Source organism: Ambystoma mexicanum, chromosome 10 (assembly GCF_040938575.1).
Source record: "Ambystoma mexicanum isolate Mex_15411 chromosome 10, UKY_AmexF1_1, whole genome shotgun sequence".
Classification (NCBI taxonomy): domain Eukaryota; kingdom Metazoa; phylum Chordata; class Amphibia; order Caudata; family Ambystomatidae; genus Ambystoma; species Ambystoma mexicanum.
The window spans coordinates 704,398,217-704,416,093 of record NC_090932.1 but is presented as its reverse complement, the minus strand read 5'-3'; the positions used below and the strand labels follow the sequence as shown (position 1 = coordinate 704,416,093).

Here is a 17,877-nt window from a genome sequence, read left to right as displayed (position 1 = left end):
CAGGGTAAAGCATATTTCCAAACACAGTTCATTCGGCACACCAGTATGCGGGTTAGTAACCAGAGTGTTCATAGAGGTACTGAAGGGGGTGGAAGGTATCCAAGGTGCTTAACCCTGATACTGTTGGGATACAGCAAAGGTTACTTCAGCTGAGTGAGTACCAGGAGCCAGGTAACAGCGTTTGAAGGTCAGGGCATCCTGGGCAGGGATGGAAGTATATTCCATCAGCTCTCACCCTTGATCGGGATGATAGGGTACTTAGAGCAAATCCAAACTCCCATTCGACCAAATGTCCAGTCCAAACTCTGCCCAGGGTGCGGGTAATGTCCTGGAACATTGCGGGGGTTAATAGGTATCTTGTTGATAACTATTGGCTCGCCTTCATCCGGAATTCTGAGGTGATCTCTTTGCAGGAATCTTGGGCTCTGGAACCCCCACTTCTTCATAGATATGCTACTTTTTTTATCCCAGTGACTAAGGGAGTAATGGGTCGTCCCAGTGGGGGCTTGATGACCTTGGTGAATATAGCTTTATTTAATTTAATCACAGTGATAGACATGCACTCCCTAGATGTTTTAGTATTGAACATAAAATTGCAGGATAGTAAACTACTTCTTCTTGTTACTTTTTATAATAGGGCCTCAAGGTGCAATGGGGCAGCATTTATAGAGAGGATTATGTGTAAAATCGCGAAGTGGAGGATGTCTCTTACTGGTTCACCAAAGATTTTAGTAATGGGGTACCTTACCCTACCGGTGGAGCCTCTCCACGTTCTTGTTGACATTATGGAAGAAGAAGATAGCCATTGGGGATTGGGCCCCCAGAACTCTTATCTTCTGGTGCAACAGCATAAGTCAGTGGAAGAAACAGCAATCTCGATAGTTTCTGCCAACCTCAAGGCATGTAATGGCAGATTCCCTGGGGATTGCCCTGCAGCCCCAACATTTGATAACCACCTGTTTACAAGGTAAATTGATTACATTTTTGTTAACCCCGAGGTATGGGAAGCTATTAGAGCATTCTCAGTCATCCAGAGTGTGGAGAGTGATCATCACCCTTTGCTCCTTGGGGTGTCCAAGGACGACTGGGGGTCCACGGTGAGAGACATGTAGGACCTGAGGAAAGAGCAGTCTTTTTGGAAAATGTAGGGCATGCTAGGAAAAATCTGTGGTGGGGGGGGCATTGATCTGGTTGGAGTTCTGCCACAGGTGTATGATGGTAGCTGCCACTTATTAGAGGCTCATGTGAGGTCTGACTCATTCAATGCCTCAGCACTGATTTCTCTACATGAGGAAATAATGATGCCTGTGGGACAACATTTTTCAAAGTCTGCTAAAGTGGTCCATAACCTCACAAGGAAAGTCACCCCTTGGTATGACAAGGACTGCAGGGTGGCCAAGGGCCACCTTATTATTGCAGAGAAGATCCTAGGGTTCCAGAGGGATGTTATTTATTTATTTAATGCATTTGTTATACACCCAAACCCATGGGTATCAGGGCGTAAATTACAGAAAGCTTAATTCTCTGGTTACAATGGGAGAAATGTGAAAGACATATAACAAGCAAGGAAGAACATGCAGGATGGCAGAAATCTCAAATTGACAATTTGTAAAATCATACTGAGCTTTCCAATCAGGAAGGTACGCAGTAGCGGGTTAAGGCCGGCTGTGCGGTGTTGCTTGTCATCTTGGGCTAATATTTGTTGAACAGCCAGGTTTTTCATTTTTTTTTTTTTCATCTAGTGTGGGATGGCTCATTTCTCAGTTCAAGTGGGATGGAATGTGTTGAGTTGAGATGGGCAAGAGGGGACTATCGCAGACTGCTGAAGCGAAGAAGGGGGGGTGGCATGAAGAGTTAAGGAGGACATTTTTGGAAGCAATAGGGAGAAGGGATTCTGGGGGCTTCTGGACAAAGATGGGGGCAGGCTGACAAGGGAGTCACAATCAACTGCAGGGTTTGATTCCTAAACAAGCATGGGTACTATGACAATTTGTACAGGGCGGAAAGGGAGGCACTTATGAAGCAGAGTTCAGTGAGGGAATGTGTTGCTTCAACCGGGAAGCCTCATACTCCTACATCCCGTCCCCTTTCCGCCATACTTACTTATGGGACATTCCGTCCTGTGGGACAGGACTGGAGCACTTTTGTGAAAAGCATCAAAAATGTGTCCTTCTTATCTTTTTACGCAGGGTACTGCACGTGGCCGTAACCCCGCCCTCCTTAGCTCCACCCAGCGCATCGCCCATCAGCCCTTTTCTCAGCACAGCCGGGGACTGGACGCACCTGCATCTTTGGGAGATTTTTTCCTTCCAGTGTCCTCTCCTGCTCCGGTTTGGCGGTCACGTAGTAGTCCGTCTATGCCGGGTCATTTTGAATGTCCTTCTTGTTCTTCCTGCAAGCGATGCTTCGCTTGGGCGGATCTCCCTCCTCTTTGTTTAGAGTGTTTGGGTCTGGATCATCAGTGGGACTTGTGTTTTTACTGCTATTCCCTCTCGGTCCGGGAACTTCAACATCGTCTGGAGCGGTGGGAGGAGGTGTTTCAGTGCGCTCCTCCTCCACATTTTCAGAGTTTCATTGACGAAAAGAAGAAATGCCCGGTAAGTTCTTTAGTTTTTAGGGCACCCCGCCTGGGGGACTCCTTCCCGGGGTCTTCCCAGTCCGGGAGGGGCTTCATAAGCTCTAATACCGGGGTTTCCCCTGAGGTGCCTTCCAGGCCTACAAAAGATACCAGAGTTTTCTCCAAGGACTTCCGTAAGGGGCCTACCAACACCGGATTACCATCCGAGGACCCTCCTGTGGGTGCTAATCGACAGCCTAGTTCTACTGAGGCGGTGGGTACCGGAGCTTACTTCGAGGTCTCCTTGTCTGGAGCTTCCCATAAAGACACCGGGGCTTGTCCTGAGGCCTCTGTAGAGGCTTTCTGTACCGAACTAAGGTTCGAGGCCCATTGTGAGGGAGCTGTTACAGGACTCTGTTCTGAGGTTCCTCTTTGCGAAGCTAAGGTGACCGACAGAACCGAGAGACCTGTCAAGGTCTTGTCTGTAAGGTGGATTCCTCAATGTTCCCATCTTTGCAGTGAAACCGGTTCCGTTGAGGGGGCTCAGTGTCAGGTCGCTGACCGTAATTGCTCTGTTACCAGCTCTGCCGATGGTTCCTCTTCTAGAGGCTAAATTGGCTAATAGTATGTCTCAGAAACATCCAAGGCCACACAGTACTGCCTCTGCCGAGGGTCCTTGTGTCTGTGTCAAGGCTAAAGTCAGGGCTCCTGACCTGTCTGTAGAGACCTCTGCCCCACTCACACCTGTGTCGCAGTTCTCCTAAGATGCTGACAAAATGGCACCTGTTCCTGTGCGAACTATGGTAGCCATTTTGGATTCCTGCCTTACACCTACGCCATCGGCTTCGGGTGCTGGGAGCGGGTTTTCAGGTGAACATCGAGTGCCTGGTGTGAATCCTTTTCGTCCAGTTTTTGACTGGAATGCTCGGATGCCATTACCGCACACGGTCTCGCTGCCTGCTGCATCTGCTCCTTTGATCTATGTTGATCCGACTGAAGGAGGCCCTTCTTGGCAGCCCTCTCCCTTATGGCCCTGGAATTACTCCACTCATGAGCAGCCTCTTCCCACGCCAATGCCTAAGCCTTTGGCGGAGGTTGCCTTTTTCGGAAAATTTCAGAGGCTCATGCACTCTGACCCCATGAAGCAGTATTTCAGAGGTCTTTTTAAGGAAATCTGCCCTCCAGCGCCTGCTCCTGTGCCGACGGTTCCAGCCATAGCACCGGTGGTCCTGGCAGCTGTTCCACCTCTGTCGATTGGCCCGCCTCCAGCTCTTCCGCCCCTGCCTCCCTTGTCTCCAATGGACAAGTCTTCGGCAGAGCCAGATGTGACGCTGGTCGATCCGACGTGTCGGATGACACGCAGGAAGATAAGGATAGCGAGGACCAGCCCCGCTCTGTTAGAGTGTTCCATGACTGGGTCCCAGACATGGTGTCTCTTCTGGATGTACCAGTACCTGAAGCACCCACTCCCAAAGAGGGGGTGCTTTCTGGGGCGTTCACCTTGTCTCCTCTGGAGCGTCCCGGCTTGTTCCTCCAGAGGGACGTTTTGGGCGAGGTCCGCAAGGTCTGGGATAAACCACACTCTGAACTTCATGTTAACAAGAGGATTGACGCTCTTTATAGGCTTCACACTTCGGAAGAGGTAGCCTTAGCGTCTTGCCCACTCCCTTCCTCCACAGTGGTGGCGGTTGCTGCGTTACAATCCAGAACAGCCTCCGCATCTTCTACAGCAGCAGCTCAGGTTCTGGCCAAGGAAGAGACGTTGATTGACTCATTGGGGAGGAAGATCTTTGCTAATTCGGCCCTGCAGTTGCGCCAGGCAAAAGCAGAGCTCATCTTAGCGGCGGCAAATATGAATATGTGAAAAGGTCTATCTGAATTTGAAGAGTTCATTCCTGCGGACAAGCTGGATGATTTTAAGGGTGGCTTGTCAGATGCCAGAGTTCTGGCACAGAATATGCTCAAGGCCGTGGCTCATCATGTTGACACCTTGGCTCGGGGCCTCATGCTTGGTGTTGACACCTCTCGTCAGGCTTGGCTTCACGCCACAAAGTTCTCTAAGGAGGTCCAGGATAAGTTTCTGGACCTGCCTTTTGACGCCAAAGAGCTGTTCCATTCTTCAACAGATGTGGAGCTGACTAAAACTAAAGACAGCACTCAAACAGCCAAGTCCCTGTCCGTGCTGGTGAAGCCACAGTTTAAAGCTCAAAGAACGCCATCTCAGCCTCGGTCCTCCTCTGGGTTTCGATGGTATCTGGATCGGAGGACACGCAGGGTCGATCCTCCATCTGGGAACTCTCATCAGAAACAGCACTAGGCCGATTTTTCTCTCGGTCCTCTGCTTCCTCTTCAGTATCAATCGGTCTCTTCGCCGAGAAGTCTGCAAAATGATGCTTTTCAGCACTCGCAAGAGACCCCAGTGGGAGGGCGCATTGCGTCTCACTGGGAGGCATGGCAGACCATCACCAAGGATCGGTGGGTCTTGTCCATTGCTCGGGTGGGCTTCAGCTTGCCCCTTCCCCACCCATCTATCCTCCCTTCCAACAGTCGGGAATTCCCTCCCTCAGAGCCGAAGTCCAGAAGCTTCTGGATCTCAAGGCGGTGGAACCCATTCCTCTGGGGAAGCGAGGGGAGGGCTTCTACTCCCGTCTGTTCACAGTGCCCAAACCCAAACAGGCTGGCCTGCGCACCATCCTAGACCTTTCCCAGTTCAACCTTTCTCTTCCCCAAGAGAAATTCAAGATGATCACGCCCGGTCAGATAAAGTCCTCTTTACAGAAGGGCGATTGCTTCAGCCTGGTGGACTTTCAGGATGCATATATGCATATCCTCATTTGGAGTCTGCATCGGAAATACCTGCGGTTTTCCATGGGGGAGGAGCATTTCCAGTTTTGTGTGCTCCCGTTTGGTCTCAGCCTGGCATTGCGTGCCTTTTACGTAGATGATGTCGGTCATTGCTGCTTTTCTTTGGCTACGGGGTATCCATGTATATCCGTATTTGGACAACTGGCTGCTGCATAGTCCCTGTCCACTGAAAGCCTTGAGCATCCTTCAGTATCTCCTCCAGCTCCTTTTCCACCTTGGGCTGTCGGTGAACTGGCGGATATCTCTATCACGGTCTCTCAGGACTTTATTTTCCTGGGTTTTCGTTGGAACACGATCATTTGCAGAGTGTACCTGACTGGGGACAGAATGGCAGATCTGTTGGCCATGTGTCAGGTGCTTATGCAGTCGGAGAACATGTCGGCCTAGTGGTTCCAGAGGCTTCTGGGCCTCATAGCCTTGTGCATCCTGGCTCTTCCTCTTGCTTGTCTCAAGATGAGGTGGACGCAGATGGCTCTTCGGAGCTCCTGGCTTCAAGCAGTGGATCCAGATTCCAAAATTATACTGGTTCCACCTTTCATGAGGACAGACCTCTTGTGGTGGTCGTCTCTCAGCAATCTGTCGGTGGGTGCTCCTTTCCATGACCCTTGCCCACTATTGACTGTCACAATGTATTCCTCCCTTCTGGGCTGGGGTTCGACGTTGGATCATCTCCAGGTTTTTGATCTTTGGTTACCACAGGTCAGAAAGCTTCATATAAATGATCTGGAGCACCAGGCGATATTCCTGGCGCTCAAAGCATTCAAATCAGGCATTGTCAACAAGGTGGTCCATGTTCGCACAGACAATGTGGTGTCCATGTTCTATATCAACAAGCAGGGGGGTACCAGGTCTCCTCATCTTTTGGATCCTGCCATTCAGATTTGGGATTGGGTCATTCAGCATGGTATGGTATCTGGCTGGTAGCAGTTCACATCCTGGCCCAGACGAATGTCACTGCAGATGCACCCAGCCAATGAGCAGTGGTCAACTACGAGGGGGAACTGAACATGGAGATCCTCTTGGATATTTTTTGCTGTTGGGGCACTCCAGAAGTGGACCTCTTTGCGATATCGACAAACAGGAAGATTCCTCTGTATGCCTCCAGGAACGGGCTCGGAGCCTCATCTCTTGGAGATGCTCTCGAAATTCCATGGCACAACATGAGGGCCTATGCTTTTCTGCCCCTTTCTATGATCTGGTGCTTTGCAAGCTAAGGATCACAGTGAATTGCTCTCTCTGGGATCTGAATGTGGTCCTTACGGCTGTGTGTCATAAGCCTCTTGAGCTTATGGCTACTGTTGATTTTAAGTAGTTTTCGTGGAAAGTGTACTTTTTGATTGCTGTGACTTCGGCAAGGCGTGTAAGTGGGCTTCATTCCTTGTCGTTAGAGCATCCTTTCCTATTTTTCATAAGGATAAGGTTGTCCTGTGGACAAATCCCTCCTTTCTTTCGAAGGTGGTCTCTGATTTTCATTTGAATCAGTCAATTTCATTGCCTGTCTTCTTTCCAGAACCAGCCTCAGAGGCCGAAAGATTTCTGCATTGCCTTGACGTCAGAAGAGCCCTTAAGTTCTATGTGGACAGAACATCGGAAGCTTAGGAACTCTTCACAGCTTTTTGTGACCTTCGGAAATCCGCAAGGAAAGCCGGCCTCGAAAGCAACCATCTCCCGATGGATCGCTGCCTGTATTTCTATAGCGTATACCATTCAGGGTCTTCGGGCCCCAAAGGGAATTCATGCTCATCTTGTGCGGGCAAGGTGGCTGCCGTTGCCTTCCAAAAATATGTTCCCTGGAAGTCCATTGTGAAAGCGGCTACGTGGGCCTCCCCATCAGCTTTTTGTAAGCATTACTGTCTGGACCTAAGCTCCAAGGCTGATGCTCAGTTCAGTCAAGCTGTGCTTAGGAACATGTTTCAATAAGGAGTTTCCATCCACCCGTAATTCCTGTGAGGAGTGCTTGGGAATCTCCTATAAGTATGGAGGAAAGGGGATGGGATGTAGGAGTACAATAAAGTTACTCACCGTAGTGACTACCTTACCCCTAGTCAATAGTCCCCTTTCCTCCATAAACCCGCCCGCCGTCCCCTCTAATAAGTTTCCTCTGTTATTGCTTAAAGGTCTCAGACCTGGCGATAGAAAAGGACTGATGGGTGATGTGCTGGGCGGAGCTAAGGAGGGTGGGGTTACGGCCACGTGTGGTACCCCGTGTAACAATAGAAGAAAGATGAAAAATGTGATGCTTTTTACAAAAGTGCTCCGGTCCCGTCGCACTGGACGGAATGTCCCATACGTAAGTATGGAGGAAAGGGGACTATGGACTAGGAATAAGGTAGTCACTGCGGTGAGTAAGCTTATTATTTGAACCAGTTGATACTCACCTTAAAAAAAGTAGGTAAGGTACCAGGCCCAGACAGGTTTCTGAAAGACTTTTATAGAAATGGGCCTGCTGTATGGGAACCCTACCTGACCAAATTATTTAATGCAGCATTGTGCAGGAAGCAGGTATCTGTGTCCAGGACCACTGCAGAAATCGTCCAAATTTATACAAAATAAAAAGGAAGCCCACGATAACGCTGCAAATTTCAGGCCCATTTCCTCACTGGGCATTATTGTTTCACCTGGACGAATGGGCTCTGAGCAATGGGATAATAGATCACCGCCAGGCAGTGTTTTGCGAGTGTCTGAGTGCAATCAGTCAAAGCCTACACCTCTGCATGGAGTGTGAGAAATATGCTGTGCTCAGAACGCAGTATTCGTTGACTTACGCACTGCATTTGATACTGCGCCACAAACACATCTCTGGGAAATGTTAGTGGTGCTGAGTATTCCATGTGCATTGCTTACAGCTATTCAGAGCTTATACACAGCGAACACTGCGGTGGTCCACTGAGGAGTTGAGTGAAGCAACACTAGCACTATTGATATCCAGAAGGGGGTCCATCAGGGATGCGTTTTGGCTCTGAAACTGGTTTGCATCTTAATAAATGAGGTTATGAAGAAGCTTTTGGGTGCACAAACCGACGCCCCTTCCCTGTCAGGTGAAAAGCTGCCAGCACTGTTGTTTGCCGATGATGCAGTACTTCTGTCTTTAACACCCGTAGGTGTCTGTGAGCAGTTGGAGATTTGTGTCACTTTTAGCAAAAGGAAAGAGCTCTTCTTGAACATGAGCAAAACTAAAGCATTGATTTTTAATGCTAATGTGAGGAAGAAACAGAAGGCCCTTAGACTTACTCTAGAGGATGGAGCAATTGAGCAGGTCATATCACATGATTATCTGGGGATGAGGGTCATGGTGTCCTGTGGGTGGACACTTCAGATTGAGAAGGCTAAGATTTGGTTGGCTAGGTACTGTGGGGCCCTAGCCAAGTTCACAAACGAGCATGGAAATGGGGTGGTGCATATATCACTGGAGGCATATAAAGCTCAGGCACACAAGGCCACACTGTATGGGGCTGAACTCTGGGGGCATATGGCTATTGAGTCCCTTGCAGTGGTGGAGAAAGAACTACTGAAAAATATCCTTGTGCTGCCCCTATGCACACCGAACATCCCAGTGCTGCTTGAGACTGGCCTACAAGAGGTTGAATCCATCTGCAAATTGCGACCTGTGTTGTATTGGGCACGCCTATGGACAACTGATAATCTCTGTAAATAAAAAAGATGCAGTCCTGGACGTTCTGCCCCAAGAAGGGTGTAATTCCCTGAAGTGGGTTACCCATATAATTACCACTCTGGGACAGTTGGGCTTTGAGCAGTATTGGTCCAACCCTGTTGTCATGACATCTGCATCAAAGGAAGAGATAAAGATTGCTGCAGTGTGTAGGGTGGACAGTGATATTGTGATGAAATCCAGGCCTCAGAGTTGCTGGACCGGTATCGGTAGCGATTAAGAAACGGGTTGGCTGCGAAGAGTACTTGGACTATGTTACCGCTAAGAGGGAAAAGGTTGTAAATCTAAACCTTTGTCTTGGGATTCTGCCCACAGCTGCTCTCCTACATAAATGGAAAAACGCTCTTGCCCCCACATGCCCGTTATGGAATGATGCCGTTGAAGATCTCTTTCATTATTTATTGCTCTTTCCTGGGACCAAGCACTTGAGGTAACGCTTTTTGAAGCTGCTATTTCTAAATCGTGGCTGCAGGACTACTCCCAAAGCATTGGCTAAGTACCTAGATTCAACTGATGTCTTAGCTGTTTTTGCTCCTAGCAATTATTTGAGCTGGGCATGGAGAGTTCACCTGAAAAAGCTCAAGGAGACAGTTAGGCCATTTTTAGCAACTGTTCTTTAATTGAACGCTGTGAGACTGTGTAATACCCTTCCCTCATTTTATTGTCGTTTTACTTGTTCTAGTGATCTATCACGAATAATTTCTTGTACAATTGTATTTTATTGGTGTTCTAAGTGTTTATGATGTATTTATGTCGTGTTGCTTTTATAACTTGTACTGTCAAAATAAAGTCTATGAATTGAATTGGAAATGAAACAGAAGAAAGAGAGAGAACGGATCAAAGAGTAAGAGAAAAAGAAACAGTGGGGTAAGAAAGCAAGATGGGGTCACTTGCTCACCTTATGAAGACAGTGAGGAGATTGTTGTCTTTCCCTGTGTATTAAGTGTGTATCCACTATCTCCTGGAATTCAAAATGTCCTTTGTCTTCCTTTGCATTCTTTAATTAGAATATTCTGCCCTTCACATGCGCTCTTCTGCTCTATACTGTTCTTTATATGCCCACCACCTTGTAAAAGGTCCTATATCTCTAAGACTGGGAATTGAACGGTAGATAAATACCTGGCAGTATCATTTATTATCCTATATATTAACTTGAAACCATAGGTAAAAAGAACCACACATGTAGTCAGTGCCCACGGAAATAAGGTCTTCAACGGAAAGAGAAACTAACTTTACCCAGCAGCAGACATGTTGATCCTGGGTTTTATGAGGGTGTTTGGCTTCTATATGAAGAATAGTCAAGATAACAAAATAAAAAGCAGACAGCATTTTTGTGCAATTACTTTTTTATTCTAATGAAGATTTTATGTATTCAATGATGGGCTCTGAGTGAAAATCCCTCTTATCATAAAACTTCTGCAGCTCCCATGTATTCCAGAAAATAACTATAGAAGTTTGAAGTATGATGTTGAGTTATATCTATTATCTGTTTACTTATTCAGGTGAAAACGCTGAATGAAAAGTCAACCATCGGCAAGATCTCCAAGTACTTTTCTGGATTTGTGAATAATGTCTTCACCAATGCTGACAACTTTGGGATCCACTTCCCTCTTGATCTTGACGTTAAAATGAAGTCAGTGATGATTGGTGTGTGTTTCCTTATTGTAAGTACAGTGCACAAAAAATTGATTGCTCAACATATGGACATTTAAGATAAATAGTAATTTAAACATTCTCTTAAAACTTTATTCAATGTAAAATATTCTACTTCTATCTGTGTGCTATCCATTTGCATCAAGCTAGTGGTGAATTCCCTGATTCAATCTTCTCCCAGATGCAGTTGATTATGCCAGATAACATTCTTTTGTTATGCTCATTATAAATAAATAAACTAATATGTAGCTATTAAACTAAATTAATTCCATGACATCTCAGAGTATGAAGTTGTAAGTTGAGGGTCACCAAATTCATACTTTGCGTATTATTATTATGAAATTCTCTAGTGTCTTGGCGTCCCCTTAAACGTCGTATTTGCACTTGGATCTGCTGTTTGTGCTGCAATATTCTTTCCCCGGACATCTTGAGAGTTGTCAGACAAAGAGCTTTGTGGAGAAAAGCCTGTTGTTGAGCTAGTTTACATACCCACAATGCATTGAGCAGTGGCTCTGACCTTGGAGTGTACCCAGTGATGACTCCAGGGTGGCTCTGCAGGATGTACTGCTTAGCTGAAATTATCTATTCCACTCTCGCATTTCAGGTTAACAAAAATGTTTTTCTCATAGTGTTATGAACCCGCCATAACATTGATGGCGTTGGAAAAGAATATTCCAATGCTCCAAGTGACCTGGTTATCTTCAGGGAAGGGTATTAGGGAAGGGATCTGGCTGTCCACATGTGAAGGCTTGACAGTGTTTTGGATTGGTTAAGTCTGAGATTGTCTGCATCCTTGTGAGCTGTCTGTCTTGGACCGATAACACCATGTACAAAATAGCCTTCTCTACAAGACAAAGATATATATATATATATATATATATATATATATATATATATATATATATATATTGTTTTTTATCGGTAGGCATGCCTTTGACCTAAATATGCTTACACTCCAATACATGGATGCTTACTAAATGGCACTCTGGCATGAAGAAGTTGTTTTTTTCAAACTTTTATAAACCCATCATAACATTGATGGTGTTAGGTAAATATATCCCAATGCTACAGCCACAGAGATGTCCAACAATAGCGCACTGGGATCCCTGATAAGGATGAAAAGTGATGTGTCCATTTGCTTCCTTCAGAGCTGTCTATCTTGGGTTGATAAAGCTATGTATAAAACAGAGCCACTCTATAAGACAAAGACAAAAATCTAAAGCAAAAATCATCGTTTTGAATTAATTTGCATAGCCACAATGTATTGTTCATTGGCTTGCAGCTGAAGTTTAAGCTCCAGGCATGGGTCCCGGGCCGCTCTTTGGCATTTGTAGCTTATCTAAAATGGCCTATTCTACTCTCAAATTTCAAGTAGAAAAATATTTTTCATGCTGTTTTAAACCCATTATAGCATTGACGAATTTTGCTAAATATACCCTAACACTCGAACAACAAGGATGTCAGATTGTAAATTACCAGTGATTCCTAAGGAAGGTGAAATGTGTATGTGGTGGCTTACATTCTTGAGTAATGTTTATTTTCATTTTATAAATCTATGTACAAAAGGCACTGCTATATAAGGCAAAGATAATTTTCTGAATCAAAAAGCACGAATTGGAGCTTATTTGCATACTCACACTGCATTTCCTATTGGCTCTGAATTGGACATACACGTATTCAGATTGCTAATGTGTCGCATTTGTGTCTTAGCTGAAATTGTCTATTGTACTCTAACATTTGAAGCACACTTCTTTTTTCTTTTTTTTAAAAACCGTTCATAACATTGATGACATTTCCTAAACCTACCCCGATGCTCCAACCACTCAGGTTTGAGTTTATAGTGTGTTGATAGTTTATGAGGGTGAAGAAGTAACGTGGGTGTCTTCATCCTGAGAGCTTTTTCTTTTGGGTTTGTAAATCTATCTGTAAACGAGTCTTGCTCTTTAGGACAAAACATGTTTCTACAACCCTACCAGCACTTGACACCTGATATCTGCCCTTACCCTTCCACTTGCCACCAGTTGGCTGTATTTAATATTGTTGTTTCATTTATTCTATGTATCCCATGTACTACACTGTCCCCTCCTCTCCACCCCCCGCACTTTTCCCCTTCCCCCTTCCCATGTCCTTGCACGATCTGAATGTCACCTGGCCTAGTATGATCGTTGTCTCTGTCTTCCCTCTGTTCCGCCTCCCTTGCCTCGTCGCACCTTGATACACTTGTGTATAGGCGCGTAATAAATGCCATATCATATATCAAAAAGTATGCGTTTTACCTTTTTTCCAGACTCACAATACATTGCTCAGTGGTTTTGTACTGGAGCTGAGCTTCCAGGGATGGCTACTCTTTAGTGTGTGTGTGGCTTGGCTGAAATATCCTTTTCTAATATCAGTCAAAAGCGTTATTGTCTACAGCTTAAATGTAGTTGGACGATTTCTTTGTGCTACCTACCTATTCTCCTTTTGAGCTGCAATTTGCATAGCGCAAGAAGAGTTGAAAGTGAGGTGGTGCTAAACACTGCCTATAAGCTGAAACTAATCCATAAGAGCACTGCTAGTGAGGGGTGGCATATGAGAAGGGATACAATGCTTGTAATTGTTGTTTGGTTATTTACCCACCCATTGACTGCCCATGGTCATATTGCTCCCTACAGCCATTCCCACCCTCTTCCTGCCCCTACCTGCCTAAAACAAAACTTCTTGGCTTCTCTTTGAACAACCTTTATCAAGCCTTAAGATCAATTGTTGCACTCTAAGTGCCAGCCACGTTTTTTTTCGAAGCAGTCTTCTGAAAGCTAATGGTTTAATTAGTGTTGTAAACACGCTGCTGGCGTAGTACAAATGTCTTAAATAGGTCTGCATTCAGCCAATTGATTTATAAGCAGTATGCATGTCCTTCACAAAGTTCCTGTTAAATGCAGACATTGGAAAAACCAACAGTTTGGGCGGTATGTGCACCATTTTCCAGCTGTGACCATTAATGGCCAGTTAGTACCATTATGGCAATGCCTGGCAAATACAATCCCATGTCTACGCAAAAGCCAACATTGTTGGAATTGCCAATGCTGGTTATATTTGCATGTTTTTTGTTTAACTGATAGCATAAATGTATTTCTCTTTTTTGGTATTTGCAATGTGACCATTAACCCCCCCCCCCACCCCCACCCGAACTATGCTATGATTGTGTGAGGTCAAGCTCTGAAGAGGAGTCATTGAATGGTATACCATTTGCACCACTTTTGAAATCCAACCCAGACACCTTTTGTCCACCTTTAGGTACCCCCTTCATTATGTAAAGAAGCTAAAATTAGGGATGGTATTGTAAGCCGATTTAGACGAACTGGGCTTTTTATAACTGCCTGATGATTATTTTAATGGTTACCAGTGATATTATCGCTGGTGAAAACATTGAGAGTGACTCGATATATTTTTTTAAAGGTTCTAATCACCCTGCCCAACACATTTTAGGAATGGTGCAATTATATAAACAAACTCCAGTCCTAGAATTTTTGCCGAAAGTGTTGGATAGTGCCTTTAGAAAAATTCCAAATGCTGTCGGATTTAGGGTATGTACTGTAATTTGCACACAAATGTGCTATTGGAGCATCACCTCGCTTGGGCTGAACAATTTGATCCTGGGCACCCGGAAAGCATTACTATACCATCCAGTTCCCAGGATGTATTAGCTGCGTGAATTAATCTTTTACTTGAAGCCGAATAGGCTCAACAGAAAACATGTGTGGTTTCAGAAGAGTATCTTAATTGTGAATGCAACCCTGTAGCAGAGCTCTAAGGCCTACTGAAGTGTGCTACAAGAAGAACAGTTTTATGGTTCATTTTAATATACTGTATAAAGATAACAGTATTGTAATGTTGATCAAAAATTAGTGAAAAATCAGCTGATTTATCCATGATATAGATTTAAATAAGGTGAGTTCTTATCCGAGCCAACATTAACCTGATAGTGGCACGTGCTATGTTTCACCCTGTTCTGGGCTTTTTCAAGGCATAGAAATTTCAATAATTAGCACTTAAAAACATTAAATAATGCTTTTCAGTCACCCCTGTTCAAAGTCACAGGTGGTAGTGGTTTAGTAGCATAGATTGTGTCATTAAAACAGATTATCACATACATTCATTACTCAGTATTCCTAGACGCTTGTTTAAGTACAGAAGTATTGTTTCACAAATACATTCTTACAAATACAGGGGTTGTTGCCCTTTCAAGAGTTTCCTTTTTGGTTGCAGACTTGCTTTTAGGTATCCAGTATGCATAATTGCAGATTATATTTCAGGTCACAATGGTTGCTTTCTGTGTCTTGTTAGGCCTTGGCACAAGTTCCTGGATGACTTGTGCGCTAGAAATGAGTTACTAAATAGCAGGAGGCTTTCATTCTGTCTTCTCCTGTGTAGGTTTTTATCTGCTCCTTGGGTCTGGATTCTATATGGAGCAGCAAATATCCTAAACAGGAGAAGACAGAATTAAAGCACATTGTGTCCCCCCTCATATGCCATTTCTCCCTATCTGCAATTCTTTTGGCTTATATGTGGCGCTTTAGTGCCATGTAATGGTCCAAACTAAAAAAGCCAAAAGACCAAAGAGAAAATTTGGCTTGCACAGAAGCTCTCGGGCTGTTAGCGGTGATGGCGAGAGAAAATCCAAGGCCAAAGGAGAACAGTGCCATACGCCACCAAAGAGGGAGTATGGTAGTGCAGTGAAAGGGTCTCTAAGAGAGACGAGTCCAGTCCACTACCAAATGGTATACCCAAGGGGGATCAGGGTGACAGATGTAGGACCGCTAAAGTGCATTAGAGGGTCAGAGAACGCAAGGATGGGGACAGCGATGGAGCGAGAAGACCAAGCGTAAGCTGAAATGTCTTCAGAAGCAGTAAAACATTGCTTGTGCTGAACCCCGCAGTGCCTTTTTGTGAGTACACAACGGCAAAAATAAAATAAATCCCTGTGAAAGGGAGAACTTGTGCTGAACCCTGACACTGCTGGTAAAAGTTACCTATGTGTACGAGCCAAAACTTAATATGTTGTGGTGTGGGAAATAAATGTTGTGCTGCATCCTAGAACCTGGGTAACTGAGAGCATGTGTTTGCGACGCCAGAGGTCTCGCACTGTATTATGAAACCTGCAGTAAAGGTTCCCAAATGGGCAACAGTCAAAATTGAGCATTGCAAGGTTAAGGGACAAATTGGTTTTTAGTAATTGTTAAATTGCATCACAGATGTTGTGCTGTATAGGTAACCATTTTTTAGGAATATTTTGAAAATAAATAAAGCGTATTCTTTTTTTTTTTAAACTTCCTTTGTTGTCTCGTGGCGGGGATATTGCTCTTCTTTTCTCTTCTTTTTTTTCTTTTGACTGATGTAATAAAGTAAGGAGAATATTCTGAGATAAACTTTTATATGTTTCACCAGCTTATGCGATACAAGTGGAGAGAGGGGTAATCAGTTTTCCAATCCCTTTGGTCGCTTTTATAATTTTTCCCTGTTTGAAATCTGTTCCCCCCTAAACAAAAAAGTAAGGAAAATACCCACATTTCAACAAGTGCTTTGACAGATATACGTGATGTGGCTATGCTCTGTAATGGTACAGTTTCAGAAATATGGCTAATGCTTTTTATCTCACGTTGCCTCGTTGGTTGTAGGATGTCATGTTCTTCGAACACTCTTTGGGTGGAATGTAATAGTCCGGATCAGATCTCTAATAAGAACAACAAAGCCAGTTAAAACGGTAAGAAAACAAATTTGAATGTGTTCTTTCAGATCTGTAAATCTATTTAAGCAGATATTTTCGGTACAGCTAATTCATTCTTTATTTTTTTTTTCTGGCAGTGGCAGGGCATTCTCTCCATCTCGTGATATCATTGGTGAACCTGGAAAATAACGTGGCAGTATTAACCAGATATAAACAAGAACCTCTATTTCAGCAATGGCTCCAACTATATCAAAGCATCTCTATTGAATGGGTATTGCATATTTGGAGTGGATCACGTCAGCAAAAACAGGCCTATATGTGTTTTAATTAAAGCTATCATGTAGTTATCCTAAAAGTGACCATTTGGAATACAATAAATTGGTCCATTCATTCACTATTTTCTCTGCTGTTTATTCTTCAACGTTCACCTGAAAAGGTAAAGTGAAAATGCTTTTAGAGGGCCTTCTTCAATAGAAGAAAGAGGATGTCACCTCACATGGTGCTGGACATCTACCTTGTAAAGAAGTAGCTAATATTTGATGGCATGTATCCTTTTGTGAGAATCAATTCCATTATGTCACGGTACTGGAATTTATATGGCGCCCCACTGCCATTTGTATGGCCTCTATACTGTGGCGTATCCAGGAAGTGGCCTGGGGTGGCACTTGCTACCCCTGGAATCTGATTGGCCACTCCAGGTGTCAACCCATGATCCTAAACTATGATCATTATGTGTGTGCGCTCCTACTTCATGCCACCCCTTCATAAGTCAGTGCCCTGCTTGGCCACAGTCAAAAGAGTCTTGACACGCCACTGACTCTATACGGTCTGCTGAATACGGTCTGGTGAATCTTAACGGTACGGGTGGCACAGGTTAGTATCAGGGAGGGAAAATGCAAAACAGCGTTGATGGTGTGTGGATGTGTGCAGACTGTAAGTAACCTGAGCTCGGCATGGACGTCTCTTTCTAGGTGTTCGGTGTAGGAGCAGAGAGGCATTTGGGGAGCCTCACGTGCCCGTGATGCTTAGATGCCCTGTCCATACTGTGTATGTAAGTTGTTTATAGCAGTTTAGTTTAGTTTAGTTTATTATTTGATAATGCGCTCCAAAACCCAGGGGTAGCCGGGCGCAGCAGTAGCAAGAATACTCAAGCTTAGGTTACATACATGACTAGGATATATACAGAGAATGCATTAATTGTGTTAATAGCATATATACAATACAAATATACAAATATACAAGAGCGACAGGATGTGTGTCCCTCACATCTTGTGGGCAATGAAGTAATTTGTAGCCCGATTTTGGAAAGGTCAGGGTGGTTAGTTGTCATTGATCCAAAGCCAGTCTAAATCTGGGAGTTTCAAGTAAGGAGTGGTTAGAGGCTCTAGTATAATGAGTAAAGGATTTTCTGGTCAATCTAGCCGA

At 44.6% G+C, this 17,877-nt stretch overlaps 1 protein-coding gene across 1 annotated transcript in view; it reads left to right on the top strand.

Moving 5' to 3' along the window:
- Window positions 1-16,847, top strand: part of LOC138493215 (phospholipid scramblase family member 5-like) — a 273,357-nt gene extending 256,510 nt beyond the window's left edge. The window contains exons 6-8 of the mRNA XM_069620367.1: window positions 10,595-10,756; window positions 16,403-16,488; window positions 16,590-16,847. Coding sequence (XP_069476468.1) covers window positions 10,595-10,756; window positions 16,403-16,441 — 201 coding nt within the window. The 3' untranslated portion in view covers window positions 16,442-16,488; window positions 16,590-16,847. The remainder of the gene's footprint in view (window positions 1-10,594; window positions 10,757-16,402; window positions 16,489-16,589) is intronic.
- Window positions 16,848-17,877: the final 1,030 nt, after the last annotated feature.